The sequence below is a fragment of the Ovis canadensis genome, chromosome 19 (assembly GCF_042477335.2).
Source record: "Ovis canadensis isolate MfBH-ARS-UI-01 breed Bighorn chromosome 19, ARS-UI_OviCan_v2, whole genome shotgun sequence".
NCBI classification, from domain to species: Eukaryota; Metazoa; Chordata; class Mammalia; order Artiodactyla; family Bovidae; genus Ovis; species Ovis canadensis.
Window position 1 is genome coordinate 31411575 of NC_091263.1, and position 21415 is coordinate 31432989.

The following is a 21415-nucleotide window of genomic DNA, read 5'->3' on the forward strand; positions in this document are numbered from 1 at the left end:
GGCACTGCTTTTGAGAACGTGACAAATGTGGATATGGATGTGGACACAGAGGATCTGGGCCCACAGAATGATGTATAACCACCCCTGGGTAGGGTAATGCTGATCCTTCCCCCAGCTCAGCACCCTGGGCACACTGAAGAGGCACCTTGTGTTTCTTAGCTTACCCATCATGTTTTCTTTTATTCATCTTTCTCTCAGTCTCCACTGTCCCACCTCTGCCCCCACTACCCAGGGTCAAAGACTTCCCTGGATCCAGAGCCCTCCCTCCTCCCTCCAACTGTGGGCAGGGCCCCCTTTTGAAAAAGGTGGATCCTTAGCCCCAAAGGGGTGTTCTGCCCTCTCCCCCTGCCCCTTCCGCCCCCCACTCCGTCTGGAAGCGCCTCCCAGTCAGAACTGCCATCTCTCCTGCCTCCCCAAGCCCTAAGCTCTCCGTGTGGACTGGAGCCTACGTGCACTATTCTCTGGAACTTTTGGAGAGAGGAAGTGTGATGATCCCCACCCACCACAGGACAGAGGTCAAAGGCGTCCTCGGTAAAGAGAGACTCTCCCTGAGGGTTCTGAGGAAACATGAGCAGGAGGAAGAGGCTGGGCACTGGGGGAACGTGGGGAGTGGGCGGGGACGCTGAGTGAGGGGGTTCCAGCCAGTGGCCCTAGGCCTGCAGTCACAGACATCCTGACTGCGCTGAGCTCTGTTCAGCCGTGGTCGGCAAGTTTGGCGGCCTCCAGTTCCAGCCTGCGGCACAGCTCCACGCGACCCCGCAGGCGCGGCCGGGCGACGAAGCAGTCCCGGGTGGCGGCTTCAGTAGAAGCCCGAGCGTCCAGGGCGCGCAGCAGGCGCGGCAGGTCGTGCAGCAGGCGGTAGCGGGGCAGGGCGCGCAGGGGCGGGGGAATGTCGCCCTTGGCGCAGAGACGACTAAAGTAAACCAGCAGCAGCAGCGGGCGCGGGACGGCGTGAAGCAGGGCGCGCAGGGGCGCAGCGCGAGGATCCGGGCCGCCGGTGGGGCTGGGGCCGGCGCTGCTCCACAGAAGCACCACAGTGCCCCGCTCCCGCGCCACACGCGCCCGAGCCTCCCAGAGCCACGGCAGGGGGCCGACGCGCGCCACCCGCGTGCCCTCCCAAAGGTCTACGATCACGTCGCGCCCACCGCCCAGCGCGGCTCGCAACAGTTCAGCAAGTGCTCCCACCAGGCGCCGCTGCGCCTCAGACTCCGCCACGTGCAGCAGCAGCACCGGCGGCGCTCGGCCCGGGCCTGGGGGCGGGAGCAACAGATGAGCAGGGTGCGGGGCTAAGGGAAAACGCAGCCCTCTCCTCCCAGGCCTCGGGGCTACCTGATAGAGTTGAACATCACCCCGCCTCCACCTTCCCTGTTCCTCATCTGCGCCAGGGTTGGGTACTCAAGGCAGCTTTAGTCTGTAGGGCACCTTTGGGCTAATTTAGATAAAGGTGCCCCGGAAGAGGCAAGGGCCAGGGCGACAGGTGCAGCGCAAGCTGCATTTCCACCGCACTTGCCTCTTGCCTAGAGACGCCGCAGAGAACTACCTGCAGAGGGACCTTTGTCCTGCTTTAACCATCTCTGCCCACTAGGGGGCCTAAGGCTAAAAGCCTTGGTAACACGGACGGGTGCCCACAGCAGGGAGGAGGCTCTTTGGGAAGGCATCCTGGGCAGGGGAGCAATGGGAGGGCAACTGGCCTAGGAGCCAAAAAAGTCCCCAGGTTACCTCCGAGTGAGCTTACCTGACAGTGGACGCCGGCACGTGAGAATCAAAACAACTCCCAGCAGGGTGGTGAAGGCCAGCAGTGCCAGGATCAGGAGCCCCAGGCGTCTGTGAGAGACTGAGTCAAGCAGGGTGAGGCGAAGCCCAGCTCCTCTGTGCCCAGCCTCCCTCTCACAACCCGTCCTCTCCCCAGAACTCACCATCTGGACACAAGAGGCGCTTCCAGGCAAACTGGACATCTGACCTCCACACCTGAGGGCAGAGAGCCCCCCACCCTTGTGAGCCAAGGTAAACCCTTCTCCCAGGGGAAGCTGAATGAGGTGGGAGGATGGAGAGGGGGACCCTGGAGAGGGCATTCCTCTAGCACAGGGTTTGTGCCTGGGCCAGCTTTGGCAAACTCAGAAAGTAAACCCAAAGTGGACCAGGGCACCCACGAGGAGCTGGAGAGGCACAAGTTCTGACTGAAGTAATCAGACGCCACTGAGCTCCCATCCCAATTACCATGTCTGAATGTGGACACAAAGCACCAGGTTTTCTGAGTTTTCAAGAATCGCTGGAAATCAACTTTTAAAAATATGACGTCTCCCACTAATTAAATGGTGGCAACTAATTCCAATTTCAAACACTGTGCTGGCCAAATCAAACATTTTTACCGACTGGATTTGCTCCGTGTGCCACCTGTGGCATAGATGCCAGGGGTGTGTATGCAGAGTGAGGGCAGAATTTCTTACCAGGACACAGCCTCCTGGCCTCAGGAAAGGAACGATGAGGTCTAGGGTCACTGGGGTTGAGCCCCGAGTCTGTGGGAACGAAGAGCAAAATGTCCCCACAGAGGCAAATCTGGCTCCGTGCAGCCCCTGAGCCTTTGCCCATGCGGTGGTCTTCCCTTCTCCACGCCACCCCCAATCCTACCAGGCTTAGGGCCAAGTGCCACCTGAACAAGAAGCCTTCCTAGGCTTCATTCCCAGATCCTGCTGATCATTCCCAGATCTGAACTGTGGCACAGATACACATTAATCAGGCACTCATCAACAAACATACTCTAGGTACTGACTCTGCACCAAGCCCTGAGGAAACAAGGTGGGCACAGACATTGGTTCTGTCCTCTAGTAGCTCATAAACCAGATCGTTAATCTCTGCCCCGCAAACCTGGAGGGACAGCTTGTCCATTGGAAAGAATGTAAGTTGTAGAATCAGGAGACCACAGCTAGCAAAGTCAGGCTTAACACTGCCTTTGTTGTTCCTACCAGTGGGATCTTTGCATCGAGATAGACTACCTTCCTCCTTGAGCCTCAGTTTCTTCATCTGTGTATAATGGATAATAATCCTTATGTTACTGGGCTACTGAAAGCCTCAGATAGGAATATGCAGGTGGATGCCATTTACAGTACACAGTGCAGTGTGTATTCATTTAGTAGTAGTGCTTATTTATTACACGATAGGCTCCTTATGGGCAGAGGCTGTGTTACATGCTTTTCTTATATCTCCCAGGGCCTATTACAGAGTGGGAACATAGTGGGCACTGAATAAATGCACGCTGAACTGACGGCCCTCCATCTACAGGCAGGATGTGGCTTCACCCTGCGTCCTGGGGGTTAGTTAGGGTGGATCAACTTCCATTCTTTGGAAACACCCTCCACCCTGTCCCAGCCCTTCCTCAGCCTCCATTCTCCAGCCAGCTGTGAGCGGGTATAATACAGTGGCTCTCAAACCATGGTTAAACTCAATGATGTTCCCAGCTCACAGCAATAAAGGAGTCCTTGGATATAGCTCCCTATTTTAGGTCATCCCACATGATTTTGTCTTAAATCTACAGCATTTACTACCATCTGTCTGCTTGGGAGCCCTCAAAGACTATAAAACAAATAAACAAGCTGCATGCGAGTAAGAAAGAACTGAGAAGAGCGAGCCATGCTTAGTCAGCTTGGTGCTGTGGTTTTGTGGATATATTTGATGGTGGTTTTTATGTCAGATACACAGGAGAGAGTCTGCTAGTTAGCTGTTTTTAGTTCACATGATAGAGTTAAATCTGTCAGTGGTTCCCAGTGTTCTGCAAAGAGCACTTCAGCTTCCTGGGGCTCTGTCTCCCAGAGACAGAGAACTCCTGCCCGATGCCTTGTGGAGGCAGGCAGGGGTGTGTGGAGAACAGCTGGTTCAGGAGAGGGCATCAGTACAAAATGTGGTGGCAGCTGGAGTGGGTCAGAGAGCAGCTGGGAGTGGGAGGGCCAGCCTCTTGCCTGTTTATCCCTGTTGGTTCAGAAATGGAAAGGCCTAGAAACTGCTCCATCGAAGACTCCACTGACTGGCAGAGGAGGCAGCTGAATACTGGCTTATCAAGTCATTAAATCAGCAGATGCTGTAAGTCAGATATTTGGTTGCCTCTCCCTGATGTGTCTAATCAATAGGTCCCAGTGGGAGACAAACCCTGGCTAGGCCATACCTGGCTGACGCTGTACACGGGGGGCACCACGCTGTCCTGCCCCAAGCCTGGGTAGTTCCAGGCAGCACTGAAGGTGACATGTGTTCTTGAAGAGAAGTGAAGGACCACCTGCTGGGCCTGGGTATCCATGCTCACATTCCAGGATGGAGCTGCTGTGGAGCAGGGGAGGGGCGGAGAGTGTCAGGTGAGAGATGATGTTTTTGTGGGAGGTTATAGGAGCTGGGCTGCAGTTGACAGAGAAGTCTAGGGCAGGGACAGAGTTTGGCTTCACCACAGTTGTGTGAGGGTGAAATGGTGGGAGAGGGGTCCCAGCCAGGGTCACTTATTGGCTCACCGAATGTCTGGTGGGGGCATTCAACGTGGCTGCTGTTTCTAAAAGAGAACTGAGAAATCCAAGAAGGGCATGTCAGCAAGCTCCAGGCACCATGCACACCCTTCCCGGTCCCTGTTGCCCATGCTGGTACCTTGAAGCAGAGCTGGGGATGCAAGTCCACTTTCTCCACGATGTACCACTGTTGGGGGAGAAGAGAGTTGAGAGCAGGGCCCCAGGCCCTAGCCCTGCTTGCCCAGGCCCTAGGAAGGCCTGACTCACCCCCTCTGACTCTCGAGCCACGGCATTGGGGAGGTCTTCGCAGAGGGGGGGCCAGCCCCTCCTCTGGCACAGGGAGGCCTCCAGCTTCAGTGGACAGCGGAGTGTCACGGCCATTACCATCTGATTGTGCTGGCTGTGGTCAGTGAAGTTCATTGACTCCCAGAAGTCTGAGCCATCTGGGCAGGCAGCAGGGGCAAAGAGTGAGGCCCAGGAGGCCTGAAACTGATCCCAATCCCCAGGGCATCAGGAGATGATATTTCTGAAGGAGCTTGGTACAGCCATGGTCTGCCTAGGTGATAAAGGAGCATGCCACTTCCAGCCCCTCCTGTTACCTTTTATATTTAGCTACCTCCTCTCCTTCTTGCACCTCCCTTCTGGCCAACTCCTTGCTGCTCCCCAAACTCAAAATCTTCGTATCTTTTCTTACATTCCTCTCAGAATTAGGAATGCTTTATCCTCTGTTCTCTTCTTTCTAAATCCTGCCCTTTTTCTGAGTCCAACTCAGGTGTCACCTCCTTTAGGAGACCTTTTCTATCCAACCACCATGGGGTTCTCCTTCCCCTGAGACAACCATCATGGGCTTCTCTGTCCCCACAGGTCATGCCCTATGGCCTATTCCTTAGTTACAATCCTGCCCTGGACCATAGGCTGCTTGGTGCTACTCATCTGTCATGTTTGAGCATCCTGTCTCTGCAATTTGGGCTCAACAATATGCATAGATGTCACCAATCACTTTCACATATAATATTGAATTCCAGTCTCATAAGGAGTTGGAAAGTGAGGCAGGGCAAGTATCATTATTTCACAGATGAGGCTCGGAGAAGAATGAGTAGCAGAGCTGGGAAGTGAGCCCAGGTCTTCTGATCCGCCCTCTTAGTACACTGCCTCCTGGGGTGGATATTTCTGAACCTCCCATAGTGCCCAGGACAATGTTCAACAGCCTGATTTAGCAGGCATGGTAGTCCATGACTTGCCTCCGCACTGATTCCAGAGAAAGTGCCTCATGCTTTCTGCGGACTTCCTCCCAGACCAGTGTAGAGGGTGTGCATGTGCGTGCGTTTGTGTGTATGTATGTGTGTGTGGGAGAGAGACAGAGAGAAGGTGTGTGTGCACAGGAGTCACGTGAGCAGCACTCACAGGCTTCAGGCTGGCCCTGGAAGGGACATTTTTTGCGCCTCACGGTGTCCTCTTGCAGGTAGGATGCCTGTGGGAGAAAGGAACAGGAATGGAGGTCAGAGGACTGGCTTTCCCAACATCACTCAGACTTGAATCTCATTCTGGCTTGACTTTGCCTGGACACAAGCTGCCTGAGCTGGGTGGGCACCAAGGAGGGGGAGCCGTGTGGAGTGCAGGCCAGGGTGGAGGCACTTGGGGAGGAACTCCGGACTATAGCAGTGAGGTCAGTGAGGGAGGGGTTGAGTCCTCTTCTCTGGGAGAGGAGAACCTAGCCCCAGAAAGAGGCAAATCATGAGGTCCATGTTCCTCAACTTCTGCCTTCCCAGGTGTCCATTCTCAGCAATTCCCAAGCTGCCAAGTGCCCTGCCAGGCCTCTCCCCACAACATCCAGTGGTTGTACCCCTGGCAGGCGCTCCTCATTACATGTCTCTGCCTGTACCTTTCCTTTCATCTCCTTCCTGGTAACACGGCCCCCAGACTTTTCTGTCTAGCTGAGGAGCCTTTTTTCAAAAATATATTTATTTCTTTGGCTGTGCTGGGTCTTAGTTACAGCACATGAGATCTTCAGTTGCAGCATGTAGGATCTAGTTCCTTGACAACAGATCAAACCCTGGCCCCCCTGCATTGGGGGTGTGAAGTCTTAGCCACTGGACCACCAGGGAAGTCCCTTAAAAGAAGTCTTAATGCTAGGTGCCCCCAGCCCTACAGGCAGAGGAGGAGGACTGTCATGTAGGGCTAGTGGGAATGACACTTCTGGAGCCATATGCAACCTTGCAGTAGCCATGAGCCCTCACCCTAACGGCTCAGGACACCCAGTGAAGGCAGCTGTCTATTCTGCTCTGTGGGTAGGCTGAGGCTGGATCTCAACAAAAGCAAGCTGGGTTTGGGTGGGGCTGAGGTTGGAATCACCCCCCGGAATATCCCATGATCAGCAGTACACCTCCACCTCTGACCCAGTGTGAGGCTCACTGTTACCTGGCACCAGTCTCCACCAGCATCTCATTAACACCAGCCCTTTTAAAACCAGACTCAGTGGAGATACACTTGACCAACTGTGCTGTCTGGGTGGCCTAGGAGTGGAGCCATGGACCACCCACACCTTTTCCTCTGCTCACCTCGATGCACAGACAGGGCAGAAGGAATTCATAAGGCAGGTCTACAGCGCGGCTCCCAGGCACAATTTTCTGCGGACAGTTCAGCAAAGGGAAAGATGAAGAGGGGGCTGAGAAAGAGCAGAGGCACCCTGGACAAGGGCAGGAAGAAGCTGGGAACTTACCCACCATACAGCCTGCTTTTCCTCTTATCTGAGGCTTATTTCTTTCACTGACAAATTTATTCTCAGGGGGTCTCTGTCCTGTAGTCTGACCATCTGCTCTAAGTGTCTCAATACATGGAATAGGGGGAGGGAGGAGCTGGGGAAAGGAATATACATTTATTGAGCCCCTACTGTATGCTAGGGAGGGTGCTAGGTGCTAGAAGCACCAACTCAGTGCATTAAATGCTAGCATCACGATGATGTCGAGAGGCATCATCATCATTTTAAATGTGGAGAGCTGAGGGACTTGGGTACAGCATCAGTCCCTGCAAATGGCTCCAACTGTATACAAGAGTATCCGTGATAACTGGAGGTTGAGGTGGGATGTCAGGCCATAGGCTGGGAGAAGAGCGGACATCTCATTCTCTGAGGAGCAGTGACAAGAGAGAGAGAGATCAAAGGGTATCAAGACAGATGTGACCAATTTATTACTTTCCCAGGGAAAACAACTTCTTGGTGGAACTGAAAAGGCAACCTGAATCTCACTGAGGGTCATCGCACTGAGGTTAAGTGCCATATTCCTCACCTTGCAAGGCATTCATGGTTGTCCCAGGTCTCTACCCCCTCTTCCCTTCCTCTCCTGCCAGGAGACACGGCCCCCTATCTTCTCTCTCTAGTTCAAAGTCTTCATGATAGGCACTTCAGACTTGTAAGAAGTCTTGGACAATTACCATTCCTTTCTGGGCCTCAGTTTCCTCATCTGTACAATGGGTGGGTACTTTGGCTCCAGCCCTGTGTGATTTGGCTTTATAGGCAGATGGCACTCCATACCTGGGCATCAAAGGGATGGCTCAGGTCCTCACACTCCAGTGCCCACTGGTGGCAAAGACGCACACTGACCTCTGGGCCTGGAGGAATGGTCACTTGAATAGCCCTTGTCTCAGGCAGCAAGTCAAAGGAGAACTCAGGTCCTGGGGAGAAGGGGGATTTGGTGGCCTTGTCTCTTGGCCTTAGCACAGGCACCACTACTTGGCTCCACCATCTCCAGTCACATGATGTGCCTACCTCCAAGCTTTTGTGAGCCGGATCTGGAGAGATCTTCCCCTGCCTCTGGATCCACTGGCTGGGTTCTTTTGGAGCGCAGCCCCTTGTGGGAGGTATCTGGGGAGAGGCTGGAGTTGTGATGGCCCTTCTCAGAGAGGCAGCAGCTACTCAGCAATTTCATCTGCAGGCAGACAGCAAGGTTGGCCTCAGGACAGAAATCAGGAACTCTGGCTTCTATTCCTGTCTATGGAGCAGCCCGAGGTACATCAGGGAAGCTGCCCAACATTTAAGCTTCAGTGTCCCTAATTGTGTTATGGACAGAATAGTCTACTTGAGCTCCACGCTTTCCCTTTCTCTTGGGTGACTGGAGAACAGAAGGAGAGGCCAGAAAGGGAAGGGCTGTAGGGCATAGGGCAGGGCTGGCATTGGCAGGGAGAGTACCTGAGCAGACACTGGCATCCTGTGTCTCCTACAGAACCAGAACTTGTAAGACTTTTCGGATTTCTGCACTAGGAGGTGGAGCCAACCCCACTGAAGATCTGCACAGGGAACAACACATTTACTATCCAGTCCTTCACAGCCCCTCCCCTATCTGAGGATGTGACCTGGTGTTGGACAGTCAATCATTTTACATCAGGGAGGGTAATGATCCCAAACAAGTTATGATACAATCAAAGAGAATTAATTTCTTAAGTAGAGAAAAATCTATGTGTATACAAAGATTCATAGTAGCATTATTTATAACAGTGAACAATTATAAACTGTCAATTCTTAAGTAGTGTGTGGGAATTTAGTATGTCCCAGGCACTGAGGTAGGCAAGAAAAATGCAGAACTGAATAAGATCTGTCTGTTCTTTCTTATAAGAACTTGCCTTACAACTAGAACATAGTAATAGTAAATTCATAGAACTGAAACAATTTTAATCCCAAGAATTGGTACCAGCTGAAAGGAGAAACACATTCACAAAATGATACCCCAGAACTCATCAGTAGTCACAGTATGCTATTTCAGGATGGCCGAAGTCTCTGCTGAGGTTGATAACAGGACCAACATCTCTTTTAGTATGATACATTTTACTTGGCTCACCCCCAATTCCCCCAATTCCCATCTCCTCTAAGAATGGCCCAAAGCGCTGTTTCTCATACCCAAGGGACCTGACACCAGATGCAAGCACCAGCAGTGGGGACGGTGGCAGCAGCAAGCACACCAAGGCTTTGGGGAGAGGGGAGGGGCCGGCTGGGTATGGTGAGGAATCTGGGCAGACCTTCCTGTGACAGAAGAAAAGGAAATCAGACGGTAAGGTCCCAGGACAAGTTGGACTTGAGGCTGAGCACTGCCACTTACACCCCGGCCAAGTGACTTGAGGCAAGTTACAGACTCCTGTAAGCCTCAGCTTCCTCATTCATAAAGTGGGCCTGCTGTCAAGCTTAAGTAAGATAATGCGTAGGAAAATACCTTGTAAAGTAGAAGGTACCGTAAAATAGGAAGGATCATTGTTGTACGACTGACTAGTGAGGGACTAGTCAAGGCGGAGTGCCTGGAGATTCACCTGGCTCTCATTCAATCCTCCCCACAGCTCAGGGACAACAGTTTTCATTGTACAATCATTTCTACTCTGCTGCTGTACCCCTCAGACGCCATGCACTGCCCGAAGCCATGTGTGGAGTATGTGGCAGTGTTGCAACGCAAATCCAGGCTTGTCCTCACTCTAAAGCCTGTGCTTTTCCCTTGATACTATGCCACTTCTTAGGTAGAGAACAAAAAATTAGAATGGAGGAAACAGGGAAGGGGAGCAGGGCAGGGAATGAGACTCACCAGTGAAACTGCCATCCTGAAAGCACAGGGCCGGGTAGGGAAAAGAAAGGACAGAAGTATAATTAGCAGAGGTTCTCACAGGGGTGTTCTCCCTGCTCGAGACCCATTAACCAATAGTCCATCCACTCTGGCTCTCTTCTTCCCAGGTCCACCCTGCCCAGGCCCTCAGTGCCCTGGGACTATGGCTATCCCTTCAAGATGGTGTAGAGGACACGCTGATGCTGCCATCAGAGCTTAGGGACCTGGGTGATAGGAAAGGACAGGCAGCAGAGTGGGGAGTTTTATGAATGAGCCTGTGCGCGCCAGGTGTCCCCACCAGCAGTGGCAGGCGCCCCTTACCATGCAAGAGGCCAGTAGACAGCGGGTACTCCAGCGGGGAAGGAAGGGGCAGCCAATCCCAGCAGAGGCAGACAGGCCAGTGAGCAGCTGGAGAAGAGGCAGGAGCAGGGCTGCCAGTCTGGGGCTCCCCATGGGCTTCCGTGGGGTCAAGGCGCCCAGTGCATGGCTGCACGGCCCGAAGGAGGGCGGCAGGGCCTGGGCCGGCTAGCTGCGCAGCAGCTGGGAGTGCAGTGCCAGCAGGAGCCCTCGCCTCGGCCTGCCCCTGCCCCGCCCTGCCCCAGAGCTCCTCCTCGATCCCAACCAGCCGGCCAAGCCACATTCCTTCCCCAAGTGCAGGGACAGGGGGACATCTGCCCCTCAGAAAACCCCGCTCCCCTAACTAAAGGGCAAGGGGGCTCTTGCTCTGGCAAAGAACAGGAAAGAGGCGGGTACAGGGCGAGGGGGATGGATGGCAGGTTGCATCTACTTAACCCCTCCTACTCCTGCAACACCCTGTCGATGGGACCCGCCCCTTAGCAGCTCCTGGACTTGGATCTCCCCTGGACACACGCTTCATCCTCTCATTTAGAGGGCCAACAGAGCTGTCAAGCACTTCTGTGCACTGGGTGCTGGAGACAGAGGTGACTGAGCACTATCTAGAGTGGAACAAGAACGCACTGTAGGAGGCACACAAAGCTCACATGTCCCCCAGCGCACCCTGGCCCTACCTGGCTGACTCTCGGGATTATAGAGTAGCTTTCTGATGACCCACTGGCCAGTTCTTCTAGCTCTTCTGCCAAAGGGCCTCCAGCTTCAAGGATCCACTAATCAGTAGTGTGCTCAGGAGGCCCTAGAGCTCAGAGCTGAGTGCTGGAGCAGAGGGAGCGGGCCCCACGCACTGACCTGGTTTCCTGTGGTTTCCGATGCTGACGAGGCTCCGTTCTCTGTGGGGACCCTCCCCGTCGTCCCACAGCTTCCTCCTGCTCATGGAGCATTTGAGCTGCTTCAGCTCTCACCTTGGTGACACACACAATGGAAAAAAAGTTGGGGGCACACCTACTGGGTGGAGGTACCTTGACACTGTTATTAGCCCTCTGTACCTTTCAGTAGCTTGACCATAGCTATCTTTAGGCCAATTCCATCAACAGTTTCTAAGTCTTCAGGTCCACTGTCTGAAGACCCCCTTGTACCCATTATCCTAAAAATACTAACTCTTGAGTTCCTTAGAAAGATCTTTTCTTATTCTTTATGTTTCTCCAGTGCCTAGAAGTGGATGTCATGAAATAGGTGCTTTGTAGTTGGGTAAATATAAACTGATGTTTCATCTAAGCAGTTTATTTCACATTTCGTATGTGAATCACTTTCAGAGTTGATTCTCTTAACTATCTTACAAGACAGGTGAATTAAGGAGAGAAATAAGAAGCAGAAAGGAGAATGATTTGGTCAAGGTCTCTAAGCCCAAGGAGCTCCAATTCGGCCAGCCTCTCACGGCTCCTTTCTGTTTTCTCCCATCCTTACGGCCTCTCCCTGCACTGCCTCATGCCCCTCTGCTCCTGAGAGCTTCTAAGGGCCTACCTGACTAAGTTCTTTTGGCCTTGGAGCCCACCACTGCAAACAAACTGCTAAGATGTGAAGGGAGAAAAGGGTGGTCTGGCCATACTAAGGCTTCCCTGATAGCTCTGTTGGTAAAGAATCTGCCTGCAATGCAGGAAACCCCGGTTCAATTCCTGGGCTTGGAAGATCCCCTGGAGAAGGCGTAGGCTACTCACTCCAGTATTCTTGGGCTTCCCTGGTGGCTCAGATAGATTACAGAGTCTTCCCCCTAATTTTTCACTTAGCTCACAATGGTTTAGATCTATACCGATAACGTGTTTTCTAATGCGGGGGACACCAAGTGAGAAAGTTGGTTCCATTCTCAAACACTTTTCTCTTTTGACTCCTTTTATCTTCTAGGCTTTCCAGTTGGCTCAGATGGTAAAGAATCTGCCTGCAATGCAGGAGACCCGGGTTTCATCCCTGGGTCGGAAAGATTCCCTGGAGAAGGGAATGGCTACCCACTCCAGTATTCTTGCCTGAAGAATTCCATGTTCAGGAGGCTGGCAGGCTACAGTCCATGGGGTCAGAGTCGGACACAATTGAGAGCCTAACACTTTCATCTTCTGATTCTCACAATGAAAACATTTAACATTTGGTTAATTGTTCCCTGACTCTGGCTAAAGTATGGGAGGAGAAGTGGAAAAGAAATGACAGAGACACATATACATACATAAGAAAGAAAGGGAAGAAAAAGAACATGTATAAAAGGCAGAAGAGACAGAAGGAATAGGGGAAGGAAGGGAGAAAAGAAAGTTTGTTTTGCTAGTTCATTTATTGTGGAGCCTTTCCCAAAAAGGAGCTTAAAGTAAAAAGTACAGTGGGTGAATTCCAGTACACCCTGGGCAAGACCAGCATTTTGCTGAACTCCTACCATCAGATTCTGGGCTATGGGCTTGGCCCACTGGTCTATAACCCCTGAGGTCAGTCTTACCAAACCATCTTACAGACTTGGGAACACCGGGAAGATTAGGTAACTTAACCAAATACAAAACGGAGAAGAGACTCACCCTCATGTCTTTCTAGCTCTTTCTGTCACAACACACTGCTTAAGGGAGATCTGTGCTTTCTGGGCCCCGTAATCCACAGAAGTACTAGACTGAACGATGTGATGAGTTGGCAGGGTTAACAATGTGGGGGAAGAAATCATAATAGGTGGAAAGAATAAAGGATACATATGTCTTATGGGAGTGAGTTAACAGTGATCAGATTTCTAGGGCAGTAGGGATTGTCTGGCAAGTGTCAACAAGGGAGGAGCAGGAATACTTCTCTGGCTGGAAAAGGAGGTGGCCAACAGGAGTAATGGCAACAGTGGTGTGTGGCAGGCCTGCAGCATTTGGCTACTTTTAGGAAGTAGCCAAGGCCTGTCTCACCTGTGGTTTGTGTCTGAATGAGCTGATCCAGGCTTCATGTTCCAATAACCTTTACTTGGGGACCAAGCCAGGCCCTCAGGAGGTCATGGAGGCCTTGACACGTGCTTAGGTACAGAGTACACTGTGGGGGCCTTGGACAGCCATTTTTCCTGACAAAGCCTTATCCATGTTTGGACTCTGGTCAGACAACTACAGCAGGGTCTCTAGGCTTTTCCTGTAATGGCAGATTCCCAAGATCTGTTGAGGCAACTGTGCCTACTATCAGGGCACCCTGGGCAAGAAGGCCCAACAAATTAGACCAACAAAAACCAAGAGTACACAAGTGTCCCTTTCTTACTCCTGCTCTTCCAGAAGGAATCAAACTCCAGAATATGGAGGCAAGAGATTATGCTTAAGAGAAGTGGCTGGAACTCCCACCATGAGAGGGAAGTACCAACACTGCTCATCACTGGAAGGGATTTTGATATTTATTAAGCTAAGCACATACTACAGCTTACACAGAGTTTTCCCAATGACTCAGCAGTGAAGAATCTGCCTGCGATGCAGGAGACACAAGAGACCTAAGTTCGATCCTTGGATCAGGATAAGCCCCTGGAGGGGGACAGGGCAACCTACTCCAGTACTGTTGCCAGAAGGAGCCTGGCAGGCTACAGTCCATGGGGTCACAGAGTCGGACATGACTCAGCGACTAAGCACGAGCATAACTTACATACATTATTGAACCCACACAACCACCATGTGTGGTAGATACTGTGATCCCCCATATATTAGATCAAACACTGGGGCTCAATCAAGGCAAAAGGAAGCAAAATGTCTGGCTAGATTTGAGTCAGTGTAGTATCAGAAACTGTTTCTCCACTACAGCACACTGCCTTTCCCACAGACTAGATGCTCACTAGGGGTACTTCCAATGCCTACACCCTCTAGCTCCGTAAGATCAGGGATTAATAACCATCCCTCACATTTATATAGTGTTAGAGAGTTCTTTAAGCACTTTTACAAGACTTTATTTGATCTTCAAAACATTCTTGTGAATTAGGCAGGGCTGATCTTGGTATGTGAACCTGCCTTTTGATCCAAATACAGTCCTCTTTCCACTAAATCAAGATCCTTTTCAAAGGGAATCTTGTTTAGTTCAGGGAACACTACAACCATGAGGCAAGGGGGAAAAAGTGATTGGAGAGGCCAGAAAAGTTAGAATCCCAACAACCCCACAAGTAGAAAACTAAATTAACCAAATGGGGTTTTGTTTTTTTTTTGGTTGTTGACACTAATTTTCATGAGTCTTGAGAAGTGCTCCAAGACTGTAAAGTACCATTCTAATATTCAAATAAATTTTAAACTTTTAAAAACTAATAAATTATTTATATCCTGCTTCTTTGAAAATTAGCAATCACTGCCTGTGCACATAACTCCATTAGCCACTCATTTACATCTGCACCTCTCTGCTCTCCAAATCCTACCCATGCCATCAGTCTAGTTCTTTGTTATGACTTTAGTCTACAGTAGGACATATTATTCCACTCAATAAATTCAGAAAGCACACTATACATTAGCTACTAGGGGTGAGAAAAAATGTTAGTAGTTCTGTCAATAGAGAAGATAAAATTAAAGTGACATGTAAATTCAAAGAAGGAACCCTTACTCCTTGAAGTAACCAGAAGGTTCCAGAATTACCATATAAACTAGGTCTCGAAAGAGAAGTAATAAAGAAGTAGAAGAGGAAAACTTTTGTTTTTTGAAAGGAAAATTTTGAAGGAAATTGGGAAAACATGGAACTGATATGGAGATTCATGAGAGGTTCTCCCGACAGACATACAGTGTGTGGTTATCAGGAGATAAACCAGGAGTGATGCACTGGGACCACACTTTGGACATGCTGAAAGGGATTAAGGAATTTTGGCTGTTCAGAAAACAAGAGCACATAGTAAGGGACTTGATGATTCACAGCTGTGCTCTTGGTATACTCATCTGCACACAGGGAGGCAGAAAGAAACGGATATGAGGTAGAAGGCAAAGAGTTAAGTTCAGGACACACCGAGTTTGAAAAGATAATCAGGACATCTAAAACTTAGGTACACAGAACTACTGCCAGTACCTAATAGAGACTGAGTACATAGAATGTTTATAGAACAGAATGACTGGAGGGCAGGGATCCACAGTTAGAATCTGGGCGTCATCCAGACATGATAAAGTCAAGCAGGTAAGAGCAAAGGGACACTCGTCCTTCAAGCAATAAACATTTACAACGTGTCAGACTTTAGGGGGTTTAGTTCACAGATCTCTTTCCCACATCCCTTTTACACTTATCTGCTCCACACCATTACATACTGTGTTCACTGGATGTTTCACAAGGATGTTACACTTCATGGAGATTGCAGATTCCCTATATATAGGATACTTTAAAATTCATTTGGAAACCATGAAACACATAACTGACACTGTTAATACTGAATGATAAACATGAATATCCAGTCAAAAGACAAGCCCATAACCCAAGCTGCATAAATGAGAATGGACCATTTTATAGGTGGAGGTTGACCTTATGGCGCATGGTAGCTCCTGCCCATCAGTTGCAGGGTTTCAACCATGCTTTAGGTTCCCTATGCCCAGTTCACTTCCCTGTGGCCACTGCCAGGTTTCTCAGGGAGCCTCTACCTGCCTCCAAGTGTCCAAGGCCATCAAACAACACACTTTTCACATTCTATCAAATCCCCAACACAAGGCACAGGGGGGACTAGGCAGTTGTAACTTTATTGAGGTTCTTTTTAATTAAAAGGTTTCACAGTAGAGACCAACGCCTACAGGGGGAGCAGCGTCCCAGATGTTTCCTGCTCCACGACCTACTGATTGAAGGAGAATTTGACTGATTTCCCATCTCCTTCAGTTTTGATGGGAAGGGGTGATGGAGGGAAGTGGAGAGAATGACCAAGAAGACGTCAGGATGAAAAACTCAGAAGGACCTCAACTTCAACCAGCCAAAGTTTGTTTCACAGCTGTTGATCACCCAGTTCCACCAACCAGGAATAAATTAAACAGTTCCACCAGCAGTTGATGGTAACAGAAGGGGCTCTGCAGAATTCAGGCTTCGTTTGCACTAGTCGCCAACATTGCAGCTGCCAAAATCACCAAAGGAGATTTTAGAGCAACTCCTTTACCCTCTCAGTTCACTGGGTAAGAGGCCCAGGCGTCACCTCACACAGCAGTCCATCAAGCAGGCTTCATTTACGCTTCTTCTCCTGTGTGCTCGTGAACCAAGAGTCTAGGAGCTTCTTGCTGTAGTATAACTGCCAGGCGTGCACTTGGACCGCCAGCACCAACACCAGATACATGACGGAGACGGCAGAAAAACCAAAGAGGAAGCGGTAGGCCTTGCCATGGCGGTAGAGCTGCTGTGCAGCAGGGAACATCTCCATGCTGCCATAAATGAGGGGAGCGATGGAGAAGAGCCCCATGCTGATCATGGAGAGCACCAGGTAGCTAATGTTGTTGCGGGGGAAGGAGAGGAGGCCCAGGAGGGAGGGTACAATGCTTAGCAAATAGGGGTACTCCCACTGATAGGGCATGGCCACCTGATCATGAGACAAGAGCCTCAGGTGTCCCACGCTCATCTTGGCAACCAGCAGCAGCCATAAGACCAGATGCACGTAGATCAGCTTCTTGATTTCATACTTGAGGGTCACACTGTGGGGCAGAGCAGAGGGAGAAGTATCTTTCATTCAGTTTTCTGACACCAGCTGTATGTCAAGCAATTGTACTGGACACAGCGATACGGATATAAATACGGTATAGTTCCTGCCTGGAGACTGGGAACAAGGCAGAGGAAGAAAAAGTAATTACAAACGAACTGGAAAAACTCTTGTAAATCTATGTTGCAAAATATATGGGATCACAGGAAGGAGTAATCAATTCTGACTGAAATGAGTTGACTGAGAAGGCTATCTAGACAAGGGTGATATCTGAGCTAGGCTGAGAGGTAGGTGGAGATAGACATTCTGAGCAGAGGTAATAGCATGCAGGCAAAAAGGCATAAACATTTGTGTTCCAGGAGAGTAAACAGCTGGGTGTGGAAGGCCTACACTGTGGCAGGGAGGGGAGTATCAGTATATGAAGTTGCAAAGACTCTGACTCAGTCATTTTAAAGACAGAACAGTAACTCAGGGCTGTGTTCACAAAGAAAACTCTGGGAATTTCCTGGCGATCCAGCGGTTAGAAATCTGCGCTTTCAGTGCCAAGGACCCAGGGTCAACCCCTGGTCGGGGAACTAAGATCCTGTAATCTGCACTGCGCGGCCATTAAAAAAAGAAAGAGAACTCTGACTGTAGCATAAGAGTAGGGCCTATGGAAGGAGGTATTGGCAGCAAAGAAACCAACTCAGGCCGTCCATACTTCTTCAGGTAAAGTAAACCTTTTTCTTCTAAAGTAAGCAAATTTTCTCTTATTCTTTGAATTTTCTTAGGTCCTAGATATATCCCCTTCACATCTCCAGAGGGCAGAGTTTCTGCTCTAGACAGGCATGAAAATGCTAGCGTCGGTTGTGAGGTTCCCTTGAACAACGGTCTAAGCATAAGAATAAAGTGAGGTTCCAAAGAGCTTGTCATTCTTTAAAACTCTGGGAAGAAAGATGTGGAAAAGATTCTGAGAAACTTCAGTGGATTTAAGGAACGAACATCTCTAAATTAAAAAATATATATATCATAGAAAGTGCAGAAAGGGGTGTGTGTGTCTGTGGGGGGGGGGGGGGGGATCAGTCACCGGTAGACTTCAAGCTCCATGAAGGCAGGGGCCAGATATGTTGTCAATAAATTTTTACTGAAGGTATAACATGAATACGAAGACCAGGGCTGCTTTCGCTATTATATCCTCAGTGCCTAACACAATGCATGATGAGTAGAAGGAAGATAAATATTTGTTGAACGAATAAACGAACGCAGAACTATCCCTTACATGATCGGGAGATGGGGAGAGGTGTTCCATAAAACTCGTTTGAGGCAAAGTCTCGACGTTAGGGTCCACACCCCAAAACGACCCAAAATTTAACAGCTACTGCGTACTGGGCAGACTTCTGTACTAGATTTTATGTTACATTCTCACGAGATTATTGGCTCACCAATTCTTCCTCAAGACCAAAAAGGCAGCTTAAAATGAGGCTCAATTAGGAGTTAGGTTCCCGAGGTCGGAGAGCCCGTCCAATATAACCACGACCCAGGGCCCGGACTCCCTCGAGGTACAGGGGGATCAAGGGGTGGAACTCACAAGAGTGACGGGGCTTCCCGGGATTGGCGGGGCTGGGCGGGGTGGGGTGGGGGTCCTGGACCGTGCCAGGTGGAGGGGACTTGGGAGGTGCCCGAGGGCGGGCTGAGGAGCAAAACCCTGAGACCAGGCCGGCGTTGCGTCTCTGGCCCTGCGGGCTCCTCGCCTCACTTCATACCTCATCTGGTAGTGCATGGCGACGCGCTCCCGATGCTGAAAGTCGCTGCCGTCAGTGCCGGCCGCTCGCGGGCCTGCCCGAGACGCCATCTTCCCCGCCCAGATTCCTGGAGCCCCTCAAGCCGACAAACTGCCGCGACTACTGCTCGGAACTGCCTGCCGACCCTGTTCGTATTGCTTCAGCTCAGCCAAACCAACAGTCTAGCGCTTATTTGAAGACAACTTCCGGCCTCTCTGTCTCTGGAGGACCAACTCTGTGGTCACGTCCCTGCGCACGCGTACGCGAGCGTTTCCCGTCTCGGCTCCGCCCTGGGCCTCTCTCCCCATCCTTTGGAGCGCTCAGAAAATTAACTCCTAGTGTTTGGGGGTTTTGCCAAGGGCTGAAGCTGATTCTCCAGAATCTCGAGCACTTTCACTTCCTTAAGCTCGAATTCAAGTTTCAGACGTCTCTGTCTCCACTTCTCAGATGGGGAAACTGATGCATGGAAGGGATCTGTGACTTTCTCAAGCGCATGCAACTGCCACATTTGTTTCAAAGTATCTCCCCACAGAGAAGATTCTCTGCAAGAAGAAATGGTAACTTTACAGTAGAGAAACTTGGCAGGCACCCCGTTAACGAAATACTTGCCCACGAGTGAGACAGATTCCTTATGCCTCCTGATACAACTGAGGACCAACATTACTTACGTGTTGATAGTGAAAGTCGCTCAGTCGAGTCCGACTTTTTGGGGGTAGCCTTTCTCTTCTCCAGAGAATCTTCCCAACCCAGGGATCAAACCCAGGTCTCCGTCATTGCCGGCAGATTCTTTACCAGCTGAGCCACAAGGGAAGCCCAAGAATACTACAGTGTACCCTATCCCTTTTCCAGCGGATCTTCCCAACTCAGGAATCGAACAGGGGTCTCCTGATTGCAGGCGGATTCTTTATCAACTGAGCTATCAGGGAAGCTGATAGCTTATTTGATATTTCTGCCCAAAATACTTGGCCAGAATCTAATCATGAAGAGACGGACAGATAAGTTCAAATTGAGAGACATTCTACAAAGTAACTGGACTATACTTTTTAAAAATGTCAAGGCCATTAAAGAAATTAGGTAGAGGCAGAAAGCAGAACAGTGGTAGCCAAGGACTTGGGGGAGGCGGGGAGGCGAAGGAATGGGGACTTGCTTCATGGATACAGATATGAGAAAGATGGAAAAAGTTCTGGAGGTGAATGAGGTGATGGTTGCACAACTGTGTAAATAAACTTCATGCCACTTAACTATACACTTAAAAATTGTTAATTTTATGTTATGTACATTTTACCACAAGAAAAAATACATAAAATAAGAATTTCAAAATTACATTTACTGAAAAAACTGAAGCATCTTTTCATATGTTGAGTCCTTAGCATTTCATTTCCCTGAACTGTGTTCATATTCTTTGTCCATTTTTTCTACTGTACTGTTGGTCTTGTTGATTTATATATATAGATAGCAGAGAGAATCTCTTATCTTTAATATTAGTTGCCATATATTTTTCCTATGTATTGTATGTCTTTTGACTTTACTCATGGTGTTACAAGTTTAAGATGCAGAATAGTTTTTTAATATGGTTGAATATATAATCTTTTCTCTTTTTCTTGCTTCTCAATTTTGAGTCATAACTAGAGTCCTCCAAGGTGTTCAAATAATTTTATGCATTTCAGCATTTGAGAACTGTTAGGTAGGTAGAATAGGGAAAAGGAGTCCAATATGGCGGTGGCTAAAAAAACAAAGAAGGCCCGAGGACCAGGGTGAAGATGTCAGGTAGAACAAACAGCACTCCTGGCTAAGCCCAATTTGCATAGGGCAGGCCCAGGTGGGAGAAAAAACATATAAAAGGAGAAGCCAAAGCGCTTCCCCCCACCCCCAATGGCGAGCGCTCTTTCTCTCTCTCTCTCTCCCTCCCCCACGTGCTCCTCCACTCTGTTCTCTTCAAGTCTTTGGGTTGGCATGCCCTCACACTTCGAGGATGGATTCTCCTGCTATCTTCTAACTAAAGTAGAGCTGTAACACTGACTTGCCTAAGAGCTATAACATGGTTTGTGCAAGACCCGAGAGCTGTGACACACCGAGAGCTTTAATGTCCGTTGCTCCAAATCTTTGTTGTGACGAGACAAAGAACTGAGGAACACTCGCATGACAGAACCATGCTCAGAAATCTGCCTCTGCAACTAGAGGTGAGCTCTAAAGAGACAGATATGAACTGAGTCAACCCGTGTATTTGGCAAAGGGTAAAACTCAAGAAATACTTGCTGAGTACATAAATTCCAAATGATCCAAAATCATCCTCTTCTAAGCACCATGAAGACTCCTCAGGGTCACTCAGCAATTCTTCCCCACCCCCACCCCACCCCTCTGGCTTTAGCTTGTGCTTATCTGTCTTTTCTGTGTGTGATTTCCACGTCATCAGACTGCCTCTGAGTCATCCATTGGCTTATCATGAGACACTAAGCACATGCTGGATGTCCAATAAATATTTGAGGCATGAATGTTCTAGGGAGGGGCCCTAACGGTTTTGCCAGAACTTCTTCCCTGAAGTGTCAGTACTTTTCTTCTGCTCTTAGTCTGCCTTAAAGTTTAGTGATTTGTGTTCCTGTCCTCTCACCCTGCCCATTCCCTTCTCAAATGCTTTGCACTGAT

The 21415-nt window shown here is 49.8% G+C and overlaps 2 protein-coding genes across 10 annotated transcripts; both read right to left on the bottom strand.

The window, feature by feature from the left end:
* Positions 1-152: 152 nt before the first annotated feature.
* Positions 153-11373, bottom strand: IL17RE (interleukin 17 receptor E). 8 transcript variants are annotated; one of them, XM_069560849.1, is made up of 16 exons: positions 11261-11373; positions 10040-10055; positions 9370-9492; positions 8665-8762; positions 8245-8404; positions 8011-8150; positions 7040-7108; positions 5886-5952; positions 4749-4924; positions 4621-4668; positions 4491-4539; positions 4157-4308; positions 2448-2516; positions 1917-1968; positions 1736-1834; positions 153-1250 (listed from the first exon to the last, which is right to left on the bottom strand). In XM_069560849.1, the coding sequence occupies exons 4-16, from the start codon at positions 8680-8682 to the stop codon at positions 694-696; spliced, it is 1656 nt and encodes a 551-aa protein (XP_069416950.1). In that variant the 5' UTR covers positions 8683-8762; positions 9370-9492; positions 10040-10055; positions 11261-11373; the 3' UTR covers positions 153-693. The 8 variants fall into 8 exon arrangements, with proteins under 8 accessions (XP_069416950.1, XP_069416945.1, XP_069416944.1 ...); XM_069560844.1 differs by lacking the exon at positions 11261-11373 and adding an exon at positions 10379-10595 and having other exon boundaries at positions 4157-4305; XM_069560843.1 differs by lacking the exon at positions 11261-11373 and adding an exon at positions 10379-10595.
* Positions 11374-16058: 4685 nt separating this feature from the next.
* JAGN1 (jagunal homolog 1) lies at positions 16059-19314 on the bottom strand. 2 transcript variants are annotated; one of them, XM_069561974.1, is made up of 2 exons: positions 18755-19314; positions 16059-17007 (listed from the first exon to the last, which is right to left on the bottom strand). In XM_069561974.1, the coding sequence occupies exons 1-2, from the start codon at positions 18841-18843 to the stop codon at positions 16545-16547; spliced, it is 552 nt and encodes a 183-aa protein (XP_069418075.1). In that variant the 5' UTR covers positions 18844-19314; the 3' UTR covers positions 16059-16544. The 2 variants fall into 2 exon arrangements, with proteins under 2 accessions (XP_069418075.1, XP_069418076.1); XM_069561975.1 differs by having other exon boundaries at positions 16059-17129; positions 18755-19053.
* Positions 19315-21415: the final 2101 nt, after the last annotated feature.